A 24143-nucleotide genomic window follows, 5' to 3' on the forward strand; every position below is an offset into this window, starting at 1 on the left:
TCTATTTTTGAAAGCATTCTTACTTTACAGCATTTTTTCACACCTGCCTAAAACTTTTGCACAGTACTGTATATATATATATATATACACATACATACATACATACATACAATGCTGTGAAAAAGTATTTGCCCCCTGTCTGATTTTTTGCATTTTTGCACATTTTTCACATTGTATTTGGTCAGATTTTTTTGTGGGTTGTAGTAGTATATAGAGGGAGTCTGAGAAAAAAAATGACACCAAATTTTGGTGCTTCTTTCATTTGTTTGGTGTGCAAGGTAATCAAACATGCAATCTTCAGGTGTGAAAAAGTTATTGCCCCCCCCCCCCCTAGTTAACTCAGCCCAATTAAAGGAGTAATTAGGGTCAGCTGTTTGAGTACTTTGGTTAACAACCAGGCCTTATTTGGGCCAGCCCTGCCCAATATAAATCTGATTAACTTTGGCCCTTACCATCAGAGTGAAGTTGTCAGCACACAGGTTCTAGAGGCACATCATGCCACGAACAAAAGAAATTCCTGAAGACCTCCAGAAAAAAGTTGTTGATGCCTATCAGTCTGGAAAGGGTTACAAAGCCATTTCTAAGGCTCTGGGGCTCCAGCGAACCACAGTCAGAGTCATATTGTCCAAATGGAGAAAGTTTGGGACAGCAGTGAATCTTCCCAGGAGTGGCCGTCCTGCCAAAATCTCTCCAAGAGCAAGGCGTAAAATCGTCCAGGAAGTCACAAAGAACCCTAGAACAACATCCAGGGATCTGCAGGCCTCTCTCGCCTCGGTTAAGGTCAGTGTTCATGACTCCACCATCACAAAGACACTGGGAAAAAATGGGTTTCATGGCAGAGTAGCAAGGCGGAAACCATTGCTCAGTAAGAAGAAAATGAATGCTTGTCTCAAGTTTGCCAAAAAGCACCTGGATGATCCTCTAGAGTTCTGGAACAATGTTCTATGGACAGATGAGTCAGAACTTTTTGGCCGACATGGGCCCAATTATGTCTGGCGAAAACAAAACACTGCATTCCACACTAAGAACCTCATACCAACGGTCAAACATGGTGTTGGAAGTGTCATGGTTTGGGGATGCTTTGCTGCATCAGGACCTGGATGCCTTGCCATCATTGAAGGAACCATGAATTCTGCTCTGTATCAGAGAATTCTACTGGAGAATGTCAGGCCATCTGTCTGTGAGCTGAAGCTGACGCGCAGATGGGTCATGCAGCAAGACAATGATCCGAAACGCACAAGCAAGTCTACATCAGAATGGTTGAAGAACAAGAAATTTAAAGTTTTGGAATGGCCTAGTCAAAGTCCAGACCTAAACCCCTGTCTGTACCCAATTTTAAATATTACACTATGTAACACAATTTTTGTTCCTGGGTAGTAAGTGTTATTTCCTAATTACTTATGCCTCAAAAGTATAGAAAATGGCTATTATTCCCCACAAACTTTGCTTTTGTGACCAGGACAGTGATATTTTGAAATTTACCTATTTCCAATGAGAAAACGGGCGAATTTGTGTCTTTTCGTTCACATAAAGTCAGAAGAAAACAACATATGAATCCAAATTAACATGTATTTATACTGAAGTAATACAAAAATGACTACAAAAGATTTAGAAGTGAGTAGTTTTTCGAGATTTACGATTATACTGTAAATCACTTTCACGAATCAGACCCCAAATGTAGTCTCCCATCATGTTCTCGTTATACTGTCCTTGGTAGCGGTGTTCAAAGTCCAGTATATCCTGGTGGAAGCGCTCGCCTTGCTCCTCCGAGTACGCTCCCATGTTCTCCTTGAATTTATCAAGATGAGCATCAAGGATATGGACTTTGAGGAACATCCTACAGCCCATTGTGCCGTAGTTCTTCACCAGAGTCTCAACCAGCTCCACATAGTTTTCGGCCTTGTGATTGCCCAGGAAGCCCCGAACCACTGCGACAAAGCTGTTCCAAGCCGCTTTCTCCTTACTAGTGAGCTTCGTGGGGAATTCAGTGCACATCGGGATCTTCTTTATCTGTGGTCCAACGAAGACACTGGCTTTGACCTTTGCCTCAGACAGCTTAGGGAAGAAGTCTTGAAGGTACTTGAAGGCTGCCGACTCCTTATCTAGAGCTCTGACAAATTGTTTCATAAGGCCCAATTGGATGTGCAGTGGTGGCATCAGCACCTTCCGGGGGTCCACCAGTGGCTCCCACTTGACGTTGTTCCTCCCCACAGAGAACTCAATCCACTGTGGCCAGTCCCGCCTGTGGTAGTGCGCCTTGGTGTCCCTGCTGTCCCAAAGGCAAAGATAGCAGGGAAACTTGGTAAAACCGCCTTGGAGACTGTGGCAATGTGCCCTGCCCTTGTGTGCGTTTATGTGGTGTATGTTGTGTGTGTTAATGTTGGTGTATAGAGATTGGTACACGGGATATAAACGGGTCTGTGTTTCACGTGTATTTAAAAATGTAGATTTGTATTTAGGCATGAGGAGGGCACAAATCATTTCACGTGCTGGTTAAATGTAATATGTGAGCACGGGGTTGCATGTAATGAATTCACGTGCTGGGATTCAAGTGAATAATTAATTGGTAATTGAATCCCAGCACAACAGTATATATAGACACATTTTCATTCACTCGGGGTTGGGTGTTCGAGAGTGGAGAATGGGAGAGAGACGAGTAAAAGAAAACAACGTAAATAGTAAGTGTTTATAGACTCACCGTGTTTGTTTGTGTGTCTGTCCGTGCACCGTTTGTAGTGTTAGTCAATTTTTGTTTGTCTATTTATTTTGGCGCAAGTGCTGTGTCCTGTTTTGTGTTCAAACCTTTTTATTTTCTGTTCTGTCTGTTAATTATTAAATGCTGAGCGCGATCACGCGCTCAGCTTCACCAAAACCCCAAGTCTCTGTGTGTTACTTCCTGGCTCTGGTCTGACGCCACCCACTCCGACCGTCTTTGTGACACGTGGTGTCATCGTGGGATTAACAGCGCCTCCTAGACGCAGACCAGAGAAGGAGTACCGTGTGTTTTTTGGAAAGGGGATAAAAAAAAAATGGATTATTTTTGGGGGAAAAGGGAAGGAGAAAAGAGGCTAGAGAGGAAGCAACAGCAGCACCCATCCTGCAGGCCAGTGACAGAGGAGGTGATCGACTGGCTACTGGATCGGGAGAAGCAAGGGAGGCCCAGAGTAACATCAGCGCAGCAGTTGCAGGCGGTGTTAAAAAGGTGCCCCGCACCGCTACTAGCAAGGCCGTTGTCCTCTCTAGCGCCCAAAGGGGAGGAGCCCGAACGTCCTACGCCTGAGTGGGAGGAGCCGAACGTCCTACGTCTGAGTGGGAGGAGCCCAAACATCCTACGCCTGAGTGGGAGGAGCCCGAACGTCCTACGCCTGAGTGGGGGGAGCCCGAACGTCCACAGCCCAAAAGGGAGGAGTCAGTGCGTCCACAGCCCAAAAGGGAGGAGTCGGTGCGTCCATAGCCCAAGAGGGGGAAGTCGGTGCTTCCACAGCCCTAGGACCCAAGCTGCCAGCAGAGGGAGAATGCCTGCTGGTTCCACCTCCACCAGCAGAGGAACAATGCCTGTTGGTTCCATGTCCACCAGCAGAGGGAGAATGCCTGCTGGTTCCCCCTCCACCAGCAGAGGAACAATGCCTGCTGGTTCCATGTCCACCAGCAGAGGAAAAATGCCTGCTGTCCCCATCTCCACTAGCAGCGGAAGAATGCCTGCTGGTTTCCCCTTCCGAGGCAGAGCCGCACCAGTCCCCTGCAAGAAAGGCAGAGCCGCACCAGTCCCCTGCAAGAGAGGCAGAGCAGCACCAGTCCCCTGCAAAAGAGGGAGGCTACACGCTGCTCCCACCTCCGTCGCCAGGAGACTACACGCTGCTCCCACCTTTGTCGCCAGGAGACTACACGCTGCTACCACCTTCACCGGCAGGAGCAGAGCAGCAGGAGCTGCCTCTGCCTCTGCCACCTTCACCGGCAGGAGCAGAGCAGCAGGAGCTGCCTCTGTCTCCGCCACCTTCACCGGCAGGAGCAGAGCAGCAGGAGCTGCCTCTGCCTCCGCCACCTCCACCGGCAGGAGCAGAGCAGCAGGAGCTGCCTCTGCCTCCGCCACCTCCACCGCTTCCTCCACTAGGAGCAGAGCAGCAGGAGCTGCCCCTGCCTCCGCCACTTCCAGGAGCAGAGGAGCAGGAGCTAATGTGCTTTCTGATGTGACTGGTGTGAAAGTGCTGCTGAGTCCCCGACTGCTCCTTCTCAGTGACGACTCCCAAATTAACGTTAACCGTCAGAATCGTCACATTTTTTTGGCAGGCCTAACAGCAGCTAAAAAGTAAATCTTTGGATGCTTTGGGCCCTTAGATCGCACTTGGTTGTTTTCATTTACAGGTATTGTGCTTGTGGAGAGAAGTACTGCTAGATTACACCATGCCAGTGTAAAAACTGTAACTGCATGGTCAGATGCTTTTTCTTGTCTCCAAAATGTGCTTAATTAGCCCCCCCTCCCCCTTTTTTAATATATATATATATATATATATATATATATATATATATATATATATATATATATATATATATATATGCATAAATAGAATATACGATTATTATTATTTTGGATGATTAATTAATTTTGTATTCCTGTTTCTGTATTACTTTGTACATTTTAGAGCTCCCACAATTTGTTTTTATCTATTTGTTCATGTATTACTTTATTTTCTGGAAAACAAATAAAAAACAATTGTTAAAAAAAAATCAGTATGTAGCATTGATTTTGGCATTTTCAAGCGGTCGTTATATGCCTATTTCGTTATTAAATATTCGTGCTAATGTGATTTCCGAAATTATGTTGATTTACAAAAATAATGTTAATATCTTAATGAGCAGTGCTTCTTGCTACTATTTCTTTTGTTTGTGTGGGAATTTAAAATGAAATCTGTGTTGACACCGACGAGAGAGAGAGAGAGAGAGAGAGAGAGAGAGAGAGAGAGAGAGAGATGCAATTTGAAGAATAAGGACAATGCAACAGACAATGCAATTTGAAGAATAATGCCAGTTCGGGTAGGACTATGTGGTACTTTAGCCTCACCAAAGTGGCAATACGCAATGCTCGAATGCATGACAAATGCAACTTCAAAAATCCAAAATCCACGGATACCAAAATGTTATGCTTGATCCTTGTAGATCTCATCAACATCTATCCAAAAATATCTTGGGCTGACTTTTTTGGAGCCCCCCCACGTGAGTTATTTCGGCCTAAACTTGGTAGAAATACCAAAAAGTCAAATTTCAGAGGAGATTAATGACCAGTGGGGGGACTTGAAACCAAAAGTGTTTCACAAAATTTGCAAGAGTAGTCCCTAACGTTCTTACAGCAATACTAACATTTTAGGACCCGCATCCCCTACAGGGTAAAAGGGTTGGGCTTAAGTTTGAATAAAACTTGTCACTTACCCCTCATCTGGCAACTTGCCAAAAGTAAGTCAGCTGCTCCTGGTATTTTTTCTCGAAAGCCCTATTCATTATTAGTTGAACGAGGTGCTACACATGATGGTAGCGTCTAAGTTGAGCCCAGGGTGACTTTTCTGGTCAGGTTCACTTTTTCACTTTGGGTTGACCTTTGCCAGGTCACAGCTCGAAAGGGAAATTTTATTTTAAAAATAAATAAATAAATAAAATAAAGTAATAATATAGCATTTCTGAACTTAGCGGGCCCGAAAACCCCCAGGTTAATTTTTCTAGGAAACATCTGAGACGGTCGGGCAACAAAATGCCCCTTTTCTGGATGAGTTGGCGTGGAATGACCTGAATGTAATTTTGATGGTGATATAGAAAGATAGTGGTAAAACCCTACAGTTTATTGTAAAATATTGTTATACACAAAAAGGCGAGTCTTGAGATAGCTTAAAGATTTAAGTTACAATTACTTTATCATAACATTTACACCACAATAACCCACCAGCCTCTAAAATCAATGTTGAACTGACAATGGATTCAATACAGTGTCAGGAAGTAAGGGAGATAATTGAAAGAAACCATAATATATTTTTCAGCACTACTGGGGTGAACAAATATAATAAAAGTTGACATTGTAACTGATCCCGGGGTTAAAATAAAATTACAACCATACCCATTACCTGAGGCTAAAAGAGCAGAGATAAAGGCTGAAGTAGAAAGGATGCTTCAGCTTGGTGTAATTGAAGAGTTGTCTAGCGACTGATCAAGCCCGATAGTTTTAATACCAAAGCCCAATGGCACATGGAGCTTCTGTAATGATTTTAGGAAGCTAAACGAAGTCTCAGAATTTGACGCCTACCCGATGCCTAGAATGGACGAGTTAATTGAAAATTAAGAGATATTGGCAAATACCCTTAACTGAGAGACAAGGAAAATAGCTTACCCAAGATGGATTGTACCAGTACAATGTAATGCTGTTTGGGCTACATGGTGCCCCAGCTACATTTCCGTGCCAAATTGACAACATTTTAAAACCTCATACACAATACACATCGGCTTATTTAATATAGTAATTTCTAGTGAAAATTGGGAAACATTTAAAAAGGGCAGAAGCTGTATTGGATAGCCTCAGATCAGCAGGGCTAACTGCGAACCCAGAAAAGTGTCACGTGGGCTTAACAGAGGCTCTATATTTGGGCTACGTAGTTGGGAAGGGTTGTGAAACCACATGTAAACAAAGTGGAAGCTTTATAAAATGTCCTCAACCTGTCAATAAAACGCAGGTACGAGCATTCCTAGGAATTGTTGGCTATTACAATAGATTTAACCCAAATTTTGCCACAATAGCAGCACCATTAACAGAGCTAACCCATAACAGGTACCCAAACACAGTGAGGTGGACTGAAGAAGCTGAGAGGGCATTCAGGCTGTTGACTGACATTGACACTGACTGTACAGTGACCTGGTGTTAGTCGTACCCAATTCTAAAAACGGTTTGTCTTGCAAACGGATGCCTCTGATGTGCGTATAAGAACATAAGAAAGTTTACAAACGAGAGGAGGCCATTCAGCCCATCTTGCTCGTTTGGTTGTTAGTAGCTTATTGATCCCAGAATCTCATCAAACATCTTCTTGAAGGATCCCAGGGTGTCAGCTTCAACAACATTACTGGGGAGTTGGTTCCAGAGCCTCACAATTGTCCTGCTGTTCCACACAATATCTGTTTGTTCTGGTAAGTAGGTTACACACACACACACACACACACACACACACAGAATTCTATGAGGCGCCGTATATCAATTTTGATCTTTTGGATAACCAAACTCTAGAAGAGATTTTGGATGAGTCGGAATCAGACACCAACCCTTATTCAAGTGGTGAAAAAAATAAAAAAGTAATACTGCTATATCGAACTTACCGAAGCATAGCTTCTGGACATAGAAAAGGAAAAGGAAAAAAAATATACAGAAGTCAACTGCCTGGGCACCGGGTGTCCTTTTTTGCCACTGTCAAGAGTATTTCAAAATGCAAACAACATCTTTTTTGCCACTGTGAAACGGTACCACAAATCTGGCATGGATACCTCCAGTAAATTCTCCCGGCTCACAAAAGACAATTAAAAAAAAAAAAAATAAATAAATAAATAAATAAATAAATAAAAAATCTTCCCCAACATGGTCACTTGACACTGCCACAGGTCTGTAAGAGGTTTGTTTTAATGTGCAACTAAACATGGCCAGATGTGCCAAAAAAGATCTGTGTGATTGTCCTGCTGCACTTCCTCAGACAAGTAAAACAATTAATCAAACACCATGTTGCTCGAAATCGCTTGCTGCAGCTCCACCTACTGTTCAGAATGAACATCTAAAAAGTGCCTGTAAATCTTTAAAGCTGCATTTTCAATAGCAGTGTTCAATTTAAATCTATAAATAGTGCTTCTTGTTTTTAATCAGTTCAATGTTTATTAAATAATGTTTTTATTAATGCGTTTTTGGTTTTAAGGAATTATATTTTTTAGGTCAGACACAGAAGGATATTTAATAAAAATTACTTTTTTGTTAATTAAACATGTTTTTATGTTTTTTTAGTTAGTTGACCCATTTTATAAACGCAATAAGGCACTTCAGGGTGTGGAATATAGTCTTAATAGCCACACGTCCCGGGCGGTTAAAGTCACTCGGCTCACTCCTGACTTATAACGCACCCGGGGTGTGTGGATATTAGAGTATATCCCACACCCTGTCATGCCTTATTGCTTACTTAACGAGCAAGTAGCAGGGTTCTGAAAAATATAGCCTTACACGTTCCCACGTGTTACACAACTGTTCAATGGCCGAGAGAGGCCAAGAGAAGTCCCCATTTGTTCCCACTGTTTTTTTTTTGTTTTCTTTTACTTCTTTTATGTGTTCAGTATTTGATGTGGTAGCCAAATTTTTGCCTTCAGAGAGAAGAGTTGGAAAGCCAGAAGTACTGAACCAAAAGTAAGTTTTATTTATTACACAGCTCAGTTTGGCAATTGAAAACAATAAATCAAAACAAAATCCTGCCCACTGGGCACTAACTAAACTTTTCTTTCCCTGTCCAGCCCTGCTGAAGCTCGCCTTCACCAGGTAAAAAGAAGTACAGCACACGACAAACAGTAGGGTGAGGGTGACTGTGGTAATTATACCACAGTAACGGGAATTCCTATGGTGAGGGCTTGTCAGGTGAATCTCAGTCCTGAGCTTCTTTGGCGGGTTGATGACAAGACGAACATAAGGAAGTTTACAAACGAGGAGGCGGCCATTCGGTCCATCTTGCTCGTTTGGTTGTTAGTAGCTTATTGATCCCAGAATCGCATCAAGCAGCTTCTTGAAGGATCCCAGGGTGTCGGCTTCAACAACATTACTGGGGAGTTGGTTCCAGGCCCTCACAATTCTCTGTGTAAAAAAGTGCCTCCTATTTTCTGTTCTGAATGCCCCTTTATCTAATCTCCATTTGTGACCCCTGGTCCTTGTTTCTTTTTTCAAGCCAAAAAAGTCCCCTGGGTCAACATTGTCTATAACTTTTAGGATTTTGAATGCTTGAATCAGATCACTGTGTAGTCTTCTTTGTTCAAGACTGAATAGATTCAATTCTTTTAGCCTGTCTGCATACGACATGCCTTTCAAATCCGGGTATTCTGGTTGCTCTTCTTTGCACTCTTTCTAGAGCAGCAATATCCTTTTTGTAACAAGGTGACCAGAAAGGAACACAATATTCTAGATGAGGTCTTACTAATTCATTGTAAAGTTTTAACATTACTTCCCTTGATTTAAATTCAACACTTCTCACAATATATCCAAGCTTCTTGTTGGCCTTTTTTAAAGCTTCCCCACATTGTCTAGATGAAGACATTTCTGAGTCAACATAAACTCCTAGGTCTTTTTCATACATTTCTCCTTCAATTTCAGTATCTGCCATATGATATTTATAATGCACATTTTTACTGCCTGCGTGCAGTACGTTACACTTTTCTCTATTAAATGTCATTTGCCATGTGTCTGCCCAGTTGTGAATGCTGTCTAGATCATTTTGAATGACCTTTGCTGCTGCAACAGTGTTTGCCACTCCTCCTATTTTTGTGTCGTCTGCAAATTTTAGCAAGCTTGCAAACTATACCAGAATCTAAATCATTAATGCAGATTAGGAATAGCAGAGCACCTAAAACTGATCCCTGTGGTACACCACTGGTTACCTCGCTCCATTTTGAGGTTTCTCCTCTCATCAGTACTTTCTGTTTTCTACATGTTAACCACTCCCTAATCCATGTGTATGCATTTCCTTGAAACCCTACTGCGTTCAGTTTGAGAATTAATCTTTTATGTGGGACTTTGTCAAAAGCTTTCTGGAAATTTAAATAAACCATGTTGTATGCTTTGCAATTATCCATTGTCGATGTTGCATTCTCAAAAAAATCAAGCAGGTTAGTTAGACACAATCTCCCTTTCCTAAAACCATGCTGACTGTCTCCCAAGATACTGTTACCATAGAGGTAATTTTCCATTTTGGATCTTATTATAGTTTCCATAGGTTTACATATAATAGAAGTCAGGCTTATTGGTCTGTAGTTACCTGGTTCGGTTTTGTCCCCCTTTTTATGGATCGGTATTACGTTTGCAATTGTCCAGTCTGTCGGTACGACCCCTGTGTCAAGAGACTGTTGCATGATCTTGGTTAGCGGTTTGTAAATAACTTCTCTCATTTCTTTGAGTACTATTAGGAGGATCTCATCCGGCCCAGGGGATTTGTTTATTTTAAGAGCTCCTAGTCCCTTTAACACTTCTGCCTCTGTTATGCAAGTTATTTAAAACTTGATAGGAACAGGTCGACATGTGGGGCATGTTGTCCGTGTCCTCCTTTGTAAAAACTTGTGAAAAGTAATCATTTAATATATTTGGCTTTTTTTTTTCTTCGTCTATGATTTTGCCATTTGTGTCTCTTAGACATTTAACCTCCTCTTTGAATGTTCTCTTGCTGTTATAATATTGGAAAAACATTTTGGAATTGGTTTTAGCCCCCTTAGCAATATTGATTTCTGTCTCTCTCTTGGCCTTTATAACTTCCTTTTTGACTTGTGTTTGCAGTTCCAAGTACTTTTTCTGTGTACTTTGTTTTTGGTTCTTTTTAAACGCTTTGTAAAGTGCCTTTTTTCGTACTACATTTTTAAAAAACAGCCATCCCTTTTCTGTGGATGTTTTCTCTATTTTACTCTACTTCTGTTAGTCTCTGTTTCATACTTTCATAGTTTGCGTTTCTAAAATTATACACCTTAGCTTTAGTCATTACTTTTGGGGTTTTAAAAATCACTTCGAGTTTGCCAATTGCTCTCTGACCTCTGTTTAAGTTATTCTGTCTTCGTTATTTAAAAAGACTAAATCAAGGGATGACTCCCCTCTAGTCGGTTCCTTGACAAATTGCATTAGGAAGCAGTTATTTATCATTTCCACCATTTCAATTTCATCCGTCGTGCTCCCCACTGGGTTTTGCCATTTTAGATGGGGGAAATTGAAATCCCCCATTAGTATGGCTTCTCCTTTGCTACACGCATTTCTAATGTCATTGTATAACAGATTATTTTGCTCTGCATCTGAATTTGGCGGTCTATAGCATGCTCCTATTATTATGCCTTTTGAATTTTTGTCCATTATTCTGACCCATATTGATTTGGCGTTGTTTTCTTTGTCCAGATTTAACACCTGGGCTTCAAGACTATTTCTTATGCATAGCGCTACCCCTCCGCCTCTTCTGTCTTTTCTCAAAAAGATCAAATTTTGCATGAGTGACATTTAATGTGTGATTCACAGTATTCATATATTGTCAAACAGTTTCTGTTAACACTAGAACCGCCAGATTTATGCTACTACCTAGAACCACCAGCAGTAGTCATTTTGATGGGTACATTTTAAACAAATTCGATATGAAAATGAAAAACTATCAAAACACAACTCAAAAGTTTTATTCATGAACATCATATCTGACACTTGCATAGCAGAAACATTATATTTAAATGAAAAAATATACATAAGGCTTTATTTTCGAAATTAGCGCATATAATGCATGACGTAAAAAAATGAAAAAACATAATAAAATAAACATTTCAAAAGAAGATATTGTGTAAACAGATGTAAACTGCTATATGTACATACGAAATGGTAAAAACAAAGTAATTATTTACAAAAATAACATTAAATGCTTTTTTCACATTAGCCTACTGCATAGCACAATTTCAAAAAATGAAAAACTATAAAAAAAATAAACATTTCAAAAGAAAATATTGTGTAACCAGCTGTAAACTGGTTATATGTAGGCCTACATACACAATTGTAAAATCAAAATTATTTATAAAAAATAACATAAAAAAAGAAAATAACTCAGCTCCCATTGTGTAACGGGAATGCACATTCAGGTAAACATACTTCAAAGTAGCCCCCATATTAGCACAATCCACACAGATGTAACACTTATCAACTTGTGTGCATTTACCACATACTGCTCTTTCACACTGTGCACAGATATCAGAGTTTATTTTTATTGCATTTAGTTACCTGGCATTGTTTTCTGTTGCTTGTGTCACTTGGTGCGCACTGTATCCAGATTGAGCTGTGTTTCCCTGCCGCTTTGCAGTTCTCTGATCGAAATGTTTCTGCCAAAGCTCTATGGCTAGCATCATAAGAGATCTCTCCTACTGATATTTTTCCCGGTGCATTCATTGCACAAAAAACTCAGGAATTGATGGTTGCCATGTCCAGTACATTGTAAAATACAGCAACTGGACACCTGTGATTGCTTTCACTGAGTACCAAGTTTTGCGCAGATGGTGGAAATGCTCCTCTTCTTTGTTTACTGTTGCAACCAGGCTGTTTTTTTTTCTTTAACTGTTTTGCTAATTACAGTGAAATAAATAATATATTATATATATATATATATATATATATATATATATATATATATATATATATATATATATATATATATATACACACACACACACACACACACACACACATACATACTGGTAACATTCATCTCCTTTTCCTAGCACAGTTACATCAGCCTAATACATTGTCACCGAGTCTCTGACCAGCTGGGCGAGTTACATCTCTGCACAGGTAGGGGTAGGGTCCGCTGCCAACCAAAACTTGATCCTGAATATGACAGGATTGTTTGAAGTGTTTATAACTTTTTTATTTTTGCAATTCTGACTTTCAAACGTCATCAGTATATTTTATACATGTATTTAGGAAAAGTCAAGAACAGATAACCACGGATCTTTAACACATGCAGAGTAATTTAAATTTTAAAAGTGAAAACCGTCACAATGACTACCGTGGCGGTTCTAGTGTTAACAAGGGAGGAAAAAATAGTGCGTTAATGGCATCTGATGAACTTTCGAAAGTTTAAAACAATCTTTGAATCCCTGGCTAGCGAACGAATCTTCGAACATTCAAACACTGCCCTATATGCAACTGTTACCATCTTTCACACAAACCGCAACCATGGCAACAGGCGTGAGGAGGGAACGAGATTGAAACAGCGTACATTGATAAAAACACGAAAAATATGAAGTAATCCACACTGGATATGTTTTTCAAGAGAAAAAGGGCATGTAATTACTGTATTCAGCAAGTAAGTATACTTTTTATTTTTAATTTCTTTGCTGTTTTCTTTTAAATATACAGTTTAAATTTTGATCAATGTGAAGTTGGCTTGACAGAACTACTGTATAAAGATGTTTAATTCAATCTGGGTGTTTCTTCATCACTTAGGTTTGCTACTATTCGATTTTAATTTTTTTGCCAAATCGACGATTAATGTCGACCTTTATTTTAGAAAGAATTGACCTTTTTTTTCTATCTTTATTTTTCAATTCAAGCAGAGAATGGGTGAAATCGACCTTTATGCTTTTAAAAAAAAATAATAATAGTAACAACACAGGCTTTTTATGCCATTGAGAAATGTCTAATTTAGCAAAGCCCCTTTATCATATTCAACATGCAACAAAACCATGTTTACCAACATTCTAATTGAAATTACGTTTGGTCACAGCAGAGCTATACCTTGTAAAGACCCTACAAAAATTTAAAAATTGTCTCAGATAAACTGTAGAAAACGCAGGATATAAAAGTGTACTACACAGACTTTTATAGCATAAATTTACAAGTAAAAATAATATGCACAGAACAAAACATTAGTTGAACAGAACTAACTTGCACTTATTCTTCAGCACAGCTGGAGTCACTGGAAGGTAAGGCAGACGGGCCTGCTTCGTCCTGCCGCAGAGGCGTCTGTCAGGGGATTGTGCACATTAAGTGTTTTCCTCTTGCGCCCCATTTTCAAACCAAACTAGTAACTGTCACCGTATACCTAGTAAAAGCCTACCTACACCTTAACCTGCTAATTTCAAAAGTAGGCGCTTTGATTATTGACAGTCATTTAAACAAATGAGAGCATTCTGGCGCTGCTTCAGTCAACGAGATCTGTCAGAACTGGGTGAAATGACAGTGACGGTGAAACTATACTAACAGATCACTTAGATGACTGACAGCGACCAACAGCCATTCCGAGTGGAAAGGAGAATTTATAGATGATTTCTAAAATTGTTATTTTTGGTACGAAAATAAAAAATAGCGAGTGGTTTTACTAACGTTTATCCTATATAAATTTATTTCAGTCAACGTTTAACAAGCTTTACTGATTAATATCAAAAAGTAGCATGCCTAATCATTCTGATACAGCAAATTGCCAAACCCTATTATAGTGAACAACCTGATATAACAAACATTTCTCCAGGTAGCAGGAGGGTTCATTATAAGAAAGTTAGACTGTGTGTATATATATATATATATACACACACACACATATACATATACAGTATATATATACAGTATATACAGTATATATATATATACACACACACACATATATATATACATATATATACACACACACACACACAGTGCCTATAGAAAGTCTACACCCCCTTGAACTTTTTTGTTGTGCTAGTGCATTAGAGTTTCATGCATTTAAATGAGGATTCTTTTCCACTTATCTACACACCATACTCCACACTGTTAAGTGGGAAAAAGTTTTTATTGAGAAAAAAATTATATATTAAAAATACAAAACTGAAAGATCATAATTGGATAAGTCTCCACCCCCTGAGTTAATACTTGGTGGAAGCACCTTTGGCAGCAATTACAGCTGAGTCTGTTGGGATAGGTCTCTACCAACTTTGCACACCTAGATTTGGCAACATTTGACCATTCTTCTTTACAAAACTGTTCAAGCTCTGTCAAGTTCCTTGGGGAGCGTTGATGGACAGCTTTCAAGATTTCAAGTCATGCCACAAATTTTCGATTGGATTTAGATCGGGACTCTGCCTGGGCAACTCAAGGACATTTACCTTTTTATTCCTTAGCCACTCCAGTGTAGCTTTGGCTGTGTGCTTTGGGTCATTGTCATGCTGAAAGGTGAACTTCCGTCCCAGTTTCAGCTTTCTTGCAGAAGGCAGCAGGTTTTCCTCAAGGACATTTTCCCTTCTATCCTGACAAGTGCCCCAGTCCCTGCCGATGAGAAACATCCCCATAACATGATGCTGCTACCACCATGCTTCACAGTAGGGATGATGTTCTTTGGGTGATGTGCGGTGTTGGGTTTGCGCCAAATATAACGCTTTGCATTTAAGTTCCATTTTAGTTTCGTCAGACCACAAAACTTTTTGCCACATGGCTACAGAATCTCCTGAGTGTTTTTTTTGCATACTTCAAACAGGATTCAAGGTGGGCTTTCTTGAGTAATGGCTTCATTTTTGCCACCCTACCATACAGGCCAGATTTGTGGAGTGCTCGGGATATTGTTGTCACGTGGCCATAAAAGCCTGCAGCTATTGCAAAGTTGGCCTCTTGGTAGCCTCTCTGATCAGTCTCCTTCTTGCTCGGTCATCCAGTTTGGAGGGACGGTCTGATCTAGGCAGGGTCTTGGTGGTGCCATACACCTTCCACTTCTTAATAATCGTCTTGACCGTGCTCCAAGGGATATTCAGGCCTTTGATATTTTTTTATACCCATCCCCTGATCTGTGCCTTTCAACAACTTTGTCCCAGAGTTCCTTTGAAAGCACCTTGGTGCTCATGGTTGAGTCTTTGCTTTGAAATGCACTACCCAGCAGAGGGAACCTACAGGAACTGTTGAATTGATCCTGGAATCGTGTGAATCACTACAATTTAACATAGAGGCCACTTAACTTGGTGTGTGATTTTGAAGGCGATTTTGTTACACCTGAGCTAATTTAGGACTGCTGTTACAAGGGGGTGGACACTTACCAACCAAGCAATTTCAGTTTTTATTTTTAATTAATTTTCTACAAATTTCTACAATTTTTTTTCACTTGGAAGTTGTGGGGTAGGATGTGTAGATAAATGAAAAAAAATAAAATAATGCATTTTAATTCCAGGCTATAAGGCAACAAAAGGTGAAAATTTTGAAAGGGGGTGTAGACTTTCTATAGGCACTGTGTATATGTATATGTGTGTGTGTGTGTGTGTGTGTGTGTATATATATATATATATATATATATATATATATATATATATACACACACACACACACACACACACACACAGTACATATATAATTCATTGGTTATGAAAGAACCACACCTCGTGAAGCAAGATTTTAAAAGTAGAGGCAACCACACAATCATGCAGGCAAAGCTGAATCAGTTCCTCTTAAGAAGCTGCAGATTAAAAAACGTCCTGTTACTATAAAATCTTACTTTTCAGGAAGTGGGGTTCTTGCTTAAGCAATTATTTGAGACAAGCACATTGAGCTCAAACCAATGTATTATCTTTTAGTCCTAAAAGTCTCAGTAAAACAAACTGGGCATGAGTTCTGCTAGTTCTCAGCTGTTCTTGTGTCAGTGTTGGAATTATGAAGAATATACCCAGTGAGTTGATCTGATCTCTACTGTATGTCTTTACCTGTCACCTGAGCCACCACAGCCTGTGAGATCCGACGATTTGCCAGGAAGGCCTTGATCTCCTCCTTAATGATGCTGCTATCTCTCCTGTAGTAGGGGAAGACAAGTGTGAGCAGGCAATGTTTCTGGCAGACTGTCGTCCTCTCTTCTCTACGCAATAAGTACTATACAGAACCCTCTAGGAACAAAAAAGCCTGCTCAAGGAGGGCATAATATACTTTTTGCAGAAAATCTTGTACAGATATTGTAATCAGGGTTTCTAATTTCCTGTGTTTTACCCAGACTTTTATACTCTCCTTTAAGAATTCAATTGATACCTGTTAAGCCATTTGTGTACAAACAAGATCGTATGGCAAGCCAAATTATCATTTACAGATATTTCAAATTGCATTTTAAGATATCTTGAAATATTTAGAGATATCTGTAAAACATTTCCAGATATCTCAAATTGAATTCCAGATATCTTTAATTGTGCAGTTTCTAAGATATCTAAAATTAATTTAAAGATATCTGTAAATCAATTTGCGATATCTAAAAATGAAATAAAGATATTTCAAATTGATTTACAGATATATTTAAATACTATGGAAACCATATGGATTGTGCTAGCATGGCACGCCAAACTGTCATTTAGAGATACACTGCCTTGAAAAAGTATTTGCCCCCTGTCTGATTTTCTGCATTTTTGCTAATTTTTCACATTGTATTTGGTCAGATATTTTTGTGGGTTGTAGTAGTATATAGAGGGAGTGTGAGAGAAAAAATTAAACCAAAGTTTGGTGCTTCTTTCATTTGTTTTGGTGTGCAAGTCAAACATGCAATCTTCAGGTGTGAAAAAGTTATTGCCCCCCCTAGTTAACTCAACTCAATTAAAGGGATAATTAGGGTCCGCTGTTTGAGTACTTTGGTTAACAACCAGGCCGGATTTGGGATTCATGGCAGAGTAGCAAGGCAGAAACCATTGCTCACTAAGAAGAGCATGAATGCTTGTCTCAAGTTGGAACTTTTTGGCTGACATGCATTCCACAGTAAGAACCTCATAGCAACGGTCAAGCATGGTGGTGGAAGTGTCATGGTTTGGGGATGCTTTGCTACATCAGGACCTGGACGCCTTGCCATCATTACAGGAACCATTAATTCTGCTCTGTATCAGAGAATTCTACAGGAGAATGTCAGGCCATCCGTCCATGAGCTGAAGCTGAAGCGCAGCTGGGTCATGCAGCAAGACAATGATCCAAAACACACAAGCAAGTCTACATCAGAATGGTTGAACAAGAAGAAATTTAAAGTTTTGGAATGGCCTAGTCAAAGTCCAGACCTAAACCCCATTGAGATGTTGTGGCAGGACCTGAAACGAGCAGTTCATGCTCGAAAACTCACAAATGTCACTGAGTTGGAGCACTTCTGCATGGAGGAGTGGGCCAAAATTCCTCGACGGCGCTGTGAGAGACTAATCAATAACTACAGTAAATGGTTGGTTGCAGTTATTGCTGCTAAAGGTGGCGTAACCAGTTATTGAGTCTAAGGGGGCGATTACTTTTTCACATAGGGTGTTGCATAAATATGCAAAAATGCAGAAAATCAGACAGGGGGCAAATACTTTTTCACGGCACTGTATCTTAAAATGAGGGTTTTAAAGATATCTCTAAATCATTTAAAGATATCTGTAAATCATTTGAAGATATATTCAAATAACTTCCTGTTCATTTAGAGATATCTCTAAATAACTTCCTGTTCATTTGAAGATGTCTTTAAATAGACAGGAAGTCCATTGAAGACATTTTCACAGGAAGTCATTTCCAGATATCTCGAAATGGCTTCCTGTTCATTTGAAGATATCTTCAAATGATTTAGAGATATCTCTAAATAAACAGGAAATTATTTGAAGACATCTTAAAATGATTTACAAATCTTTAAATTATTATTATTATTATTATTTATTTCTTAGCAAACGCCCTTATCCAGGGTACAAGCATTAATACAATTAAGAACAAGATAAAATACAATAACTTCGGTTCTAGCAAGCAGAAGTATATGACAAAATACGATTCAATAATGGAGCAGATAAGTGTCAGTGTGTGATGGGGTGCTCGCTCGCCCCTATAAATTTGTGTTTTGTTATTGTTGTATTTTCATTATGGTTTTTGTGATTCTTGGTTTGTTTTGGATTGGCAGGGAGGGGTTAAATTCCTCCCTGTAAAATACATGTGAGAATGTGGCTGGAGCCTTAAGTGTTTAATTGTTAATTATTAGTTAATTGGGCTCCAGCCACAGACTATAAGACAGCTGAAACCCTTTGTTAGGGAGAAGAGTTTTGGGGTGAGTTTGTTTGTTGGTGTGCTGGTTAGTTTTGAAAAAAGAAACTGTAGTGAAGGCTAATGCCCAGCCTACATTTCTGTATTTTTGTTTGAACCTTTTTGTTGGCCCTTGTGCCTATTTATTTGATTATTTTTTGTTTAATAAAGATCATTATTTTGCCCCTTCCACTGTCTCTGAGCCTCAAACCTCTGTCATCCTGCCACACGTGGTGTCAGAAGCGGGATAGCGCCACCTAGAGGCTCAGAGCAGTATTTTTTTTTTTTTTAATTTTGAATTTTTTAATTTTGGGATTTTTGGAGGTTTTTTGGCGGTGCGCAGAATGGGGAAAAAACAAAGGCAGCAAAGAAAGCAGCAGCTACCAACCCCGTCGTCGGCAGCCACCCCACCACCACCGCCTTCACCACCATCACGGGAGATCTGGGAGTGGTTGGTGCACCCCGAAGTGGACCTCTTCCACGACCTCCCCACATCCATCAGCACGCTGTGGTATCGAGATGGGGAGAGGTGGGAGGAGTGGGAGAGAGAGCACCACCCGGGGTCCCTCCAGGAGATAGCCGTCATGGTCCTGGCATACCTGGCGATAGACATGGGGGAGATCCCCCTCCTTGAAGAAAAGGGGATGGAGCCGCTGCCGTCGCCCAGAGAGGGGGAGCTGCTGCCGTCGCCCGAGAGGGAGGAGCCCGAACGTCCACAGCCCGAGAGGGAGGAGCCCGAACGCCCACAGCCCGAGAGGGAGGAGCCCGAACGTCCACAGCCCGAGAGGGAGGAGCCCGAACGTCCACAGCTCGAGGGGAAGGAGCCCGAGTGGGAGGAGTCGGTGCGTCCACGGCCCGAGTGGGAGGAGTCGGTGCGTCCACGGCCCGAGCGGGAGGAGCCGGAGCTGTCTCTCCCTCCACCGCCAGCAGAGGGGGAACAGCCGGAGCTGTCTCTCCCTCCACCGCCAGCAGAGGGGGAACAGCCGGAGCTGTCTCTCCCTCCACCGCCAGCAGAGGGGGAACAGCCGGAGCTGTCTCTCCCTCCACCGCCAGCAGAGGGGGAACAGCCGGAGCTGTCTCTCCCTCCACCGCCAGCAGAGGGGGAACAGCGGGCACTGTCTCTCCCTCTACCGCCAGCAGAGGGGGAACAGCGGGCGCTGTCTCTCCCTCCACCGCCAGCAGAAGATGCTGGAGGTCCCTCCCAGCCTCTGTACCGGTTGCTGAAGGGAGCGCGGGGACAAACTGCCCGGCGGCTAAGAGGCACAGCACCGCCCAAGGGTGCCTGCCTGTTCGCATCGCCTGGGGTTGCCTGCCTGCCCGCATCGTCTAGAGAAACTCTCAGTGTGCTTTCTCCTAGGGATGCTGGTCCGCCGTCGCCTGGGGTCGCTGCTGGTCCGCCGTCGCCTGGGGTGGAGCTACTGTCCCGAGCGCCAGAGGGTCCCGCGCCGCCCGGGGGTCCAGAGGGTCCCGCGCCGCCAGGGGGTCCAGAGGGTCCAGCGTCGCCAGAGGGGCCAGGGGGTCCCGCGTCACCAGAGGGTCCAGCGTCGCCAGAGGGGCCAGGGGGTCCCGTGTCGCCAGAGGGTCCAGCGTCGCCGGAAGGACCAGCATCGCCGTTCTCGCCTCTGCCACCAGAGGGAGACGAGCTGCTGTTCTCGCCTCCGCCATCAGAGGGAGACGAGCTGCTGTTCCCGCCTCCGCCATCAGAAGGAGATGAGCTGCTGTTCCCGCGTCCGCCACCAGAGGAGCTGGAGCGGGCTCTATCTCTTTAAAACCCTCATTTTAAGATATCTCTAAATGACAGTTTGGCATATTATTTAAAGATATCTGTAAATCATTTGAAGATATCTTCAAATAACGTCCTGTTCATTTAAAGATATCTGCCAATCATTTGAAGATATCTTCAAATAGCTTCCTGTTCATTTAGAGATATCTATAAATCATTTAGAGATATCTCTAAATAACTTCCTGTTCATTTGAAGATATCTTTAAATGGACAGGAAGTCCATTGAAAACATAGAGCATTTTCACAGGAAGTCATTTCGAGATATCTTGAAATGGCTTCCTGTTCATTTGAAGATATCTTCAAATGATTTAGATATATCTCTAAATGAACAGGAAGTTATTTTGAGATGTCTCCAAATGATTTAGAGATATCTTTAAATGAACAGGACTTTATTTAGAGATCTCTCTAAATGATTTAGAGATCTGAAAAGTATTTCAAGATATCTCAAAAACATTTGGAGATATCTTAAAATGATTTAAAGATATCTAAAATATCTATGCATTTTAGATATCTCATTTAAAGCTCCATTTGAATATATCTGTAAATCATTTTGAGATATCTCTAAATGTATTTTAGATATCTTAAAATGATTTAGAGATATCTTTAAATATTTGAAGATATCTTCAAATATTTAGAGATCTGGATGATTTAGAGATATCTTCAAATATTTAGAGATATCTATAAATGAATCTGAGATATCTATAAATGATAATTTGGCTTGCCATAGAGATCGCAACATGTTAATAAGTGACCAATCTTTATTGAAGCTATAGTAATAAATTAAGTATTTTATGCTGGACACACTTACAATCACTATGCATAACTGTATTTACATTAATAATGATGAATCACTTCTACTTTTAAATGAAAAAGACTTATGATTTAAAAGCCCATTTTATTGTTTTACAGAAAAACCCTGTAAATTAAATTCATTTTACTATTAACGCATTTCTCAGTTATGATTGATATACACGAATGGCTTAACAGGTATCAATTGAATTTTTAAAGGAGAGTAGAAATCAGTGTCAAATCTGAAACCCTAATTATAAGCAATACTAATATGCTATTAATGTTTTCCATCATAGTTACTATACCTTAATTTGGAAGAAAACATGTTAAAACATTCAATATAGTAGTATAGCAGTATAAGCTACAATATAGTAGTAGCTTATACTGAGCTTTTACTTACGCAAAGACTGCACACCGTAATATTGTATGATTGTTTAAAGCATGTAATAATAAATGGGGGTGCACATAACTAAGAACACAAATTAACACTAAGCTGAAATACTGAAAGCTTTATTGTTTCCTTTTAGAAAACAGTTAAAAACTACACTGTCATGGCAGCTTAAAATAGGTCATTTTGTATAGGATGTTCATTGTATTTTGCAGTTGCACAGATAACTTGACAATATATTCCAGCTAAAACCCAGGAGAGGGAGATACAACACATACAGCTATGTAAAGCTGTTTAAAGTATTATTTTTAAAATGTTATTCCTTTAAATAGTTACTTTGAAAAATGTTAATAGCATTTATACTGGCTTAAATAGCTGTAATAAAAAGACGATAACCGTGGAAATTTTTTTTACAGTTCTCATACCGTCAAAATCTAATACCGTGACATCCCTAAGTAGGACACGAGTAAAAAAAAAAAAAATACATTGTTAATTTTATTCTATAGTAAAATCTTAGGTAAAAAAACTTGGCCATAATAGCAGGCTCAATGCTGTTTAATTTGAGCTATCAGTATTGTTAACATTTAGACAGTTATGACGCCACATGACAGGAGCACCCCTGCCTAAAGTGTTTTATTGTCACCTTCTACAATACCAGTTACCTCATGAGTTCCTCCACCTTGTCATCGATGTCCAGCTCTTCCTCTGTGGCTTCAAAGTTATACAACCTTTGACCCACACTATTGGTGGGGTATCGGCTTGGTGACAGCTTCCCGTTGGGAGTGGTAGACATACTCTCTTTGCCATTGTGATTGGCTGTGGCGCTGCTGAGGGGCGAGGAGGTGTCGTAGCTGTTGCTGGGGGAGGGCGAAAGCCTGCGGCACTGGGTCTGCGTGGCGATGGTGATGGTGGAAGAGGCTGCCATATTACTGGTAGAAGTGGTGGTGCTCATCCCGCTGTAGGCTGGCCGGCGGCCAAACTTGTCCCCATGCTCGCGGTCCAGACGCTCCAGGGTTTCCAGGGCATGCAGTATCTCATGTTTAGTCATCCCCGTCCGGCGGAGACGCTGCAGAAGATCGATTTGCTCAATAGTGAACCGCGGCTCGTCTGTGTAGTGAGACATTCTGCAATAGAGAACATGGCATTGTAACATTTGGCAACGGGTTGCTTGGCAGTGGGTTGGAACACCTTTGTGATTGTTGGATATGTAATAGTGCTAAATATGAGAAATCAGATGGTGTATAGGTATTATTTAAGCAATTTACACCCATTTCATAATTCATAAGTTTGTAATTGTATTGACCGACATTTTTATATGCAGAGCCATTATATATTTATTTTTATTGCATTTATATAGAGCTTTTTATACAATCAAGTATCGCAAAGCACTGTACAGTACATAGCAGAAAAAACCACAATACATTTGTATAGCACGTCACACATACAACTGCCACAATCTGACTATTTAAATAACATATTTAATAGGGGTGGGCATCGATATGAAAATTGTATATTGGTATTGTGCACCTATTTCGATATCGATAATATCAGTCTTCCAAAAGACAGAAAAATATAATAACACAAATGCAATATAGAACATATATACAGTGCTGTGAAAAAGTATTTGCCCCGTCTGATTTTCTGCATTTTTGCATATTTTTGACACTGAATGTTATCAGATCTTCAACCAAAACCTAATATTAGATAAAAGGGAACCTGAGTGAACAAATAACTCAAAAATTTGATACATATTTCATTTATTCATTAATGAAAGTTATGCACCACCCAATGCCCCCATGTGAAAAAGTAATCGCCCACTTAGACTCAATAACTGGTTACGCCTTTATAAGCAATGACTGCAACCAAATGCTTCCTGTAGTTATTGATTAGTCTCTCACAGCACCGTGGAGGAATTTTGGCCCACTCCTCCATGGAGAACTGCTTCAACTCAGTGACATTTGTGGGTTTTTGAGCATGAACTACTCGTTTCAGGTCCTGCCACAACATCTCAATGGGGTTTAGGTCTGGACTTTGACTAGGCCATTCCAAAACTTTAAATTTCTTCTTGTTCAACCATTCTGATGTAGACTTACTTGTGCGTTTCGGATCATTGTCTTGCTGCATGACCGAGCTGCGCGTCAGCTTCAGCTCACGGACGGATGGCCTGACATTCTCCTGTAGAATTCTCTGATACAGAGCAGAATTCATGGTTCCTTCAATGATGGCAAGGCGTCCAGGTCCTGATGCAGTAAAGCATCCCAAAACCATGACACTACCACCACCATGCTTGACCGTTGTTATGCGGTTCTTACTGTAGAATGCAGTGTTTGGTTTTCGCCAGACATAATGGGGCCCATGTCGGCCAAGAAGTTCCACTTTTGACTCATCTGTCCATAGAACATTGTTCGAGAACTCTAGAGGATCATCCAGGTGCTTTTTGGCAAACTTGAGACGAGCATTCATGT

The 24143-nt window shown here is 40.7% G+C and overlaps 1 protein-coding gene across 4 annotated transcripts in view; it reads right to left on the bottom strand.

The window, feature by feature from the left end:
* Positions 1-24143, bottom strand: part of LOC117410590 (homeobox-containing protein 1-like) — a 98116-nt gene that overhangs the window by 34615 nt on the left and 39358 nt on the right. For all 4 annotated transcript variants that reach the window (XM_059025358.1, XM_059025360.1, XM_059025359.1 and 1 more), the window contains exons 2-3: positions 22341-22802; positions 16426-16511 (exon numbers count right to left, since the gene is read on the bottom strand). In XM_059025358.1, coding sequence (XP_058881341.1) covers positions 16426-16511; positions 22341-22802 — 548 coding nt within the window. The remainder of the gene's footprint in view (positions 1-16425; positions 16512-22340; positions 22803-24143) is intronic.

The sequence above is a fragment of the Acipenser ruthenus genome, chromosome 6 (assembly GCF_902713425.1).
Source record: "Acipenser ruthenus chromosome 6, fAciRut3.2 maternal haplotype, whole genome shotgun sequence".
NCBI classification, from domain to species: domain Eukaryota; kingdom Metazoa; phylum Chordata; class Actinopteri; order Acipenseriformes; family Acipenseridae; genus Acipenser; species Acipenser ruthenus.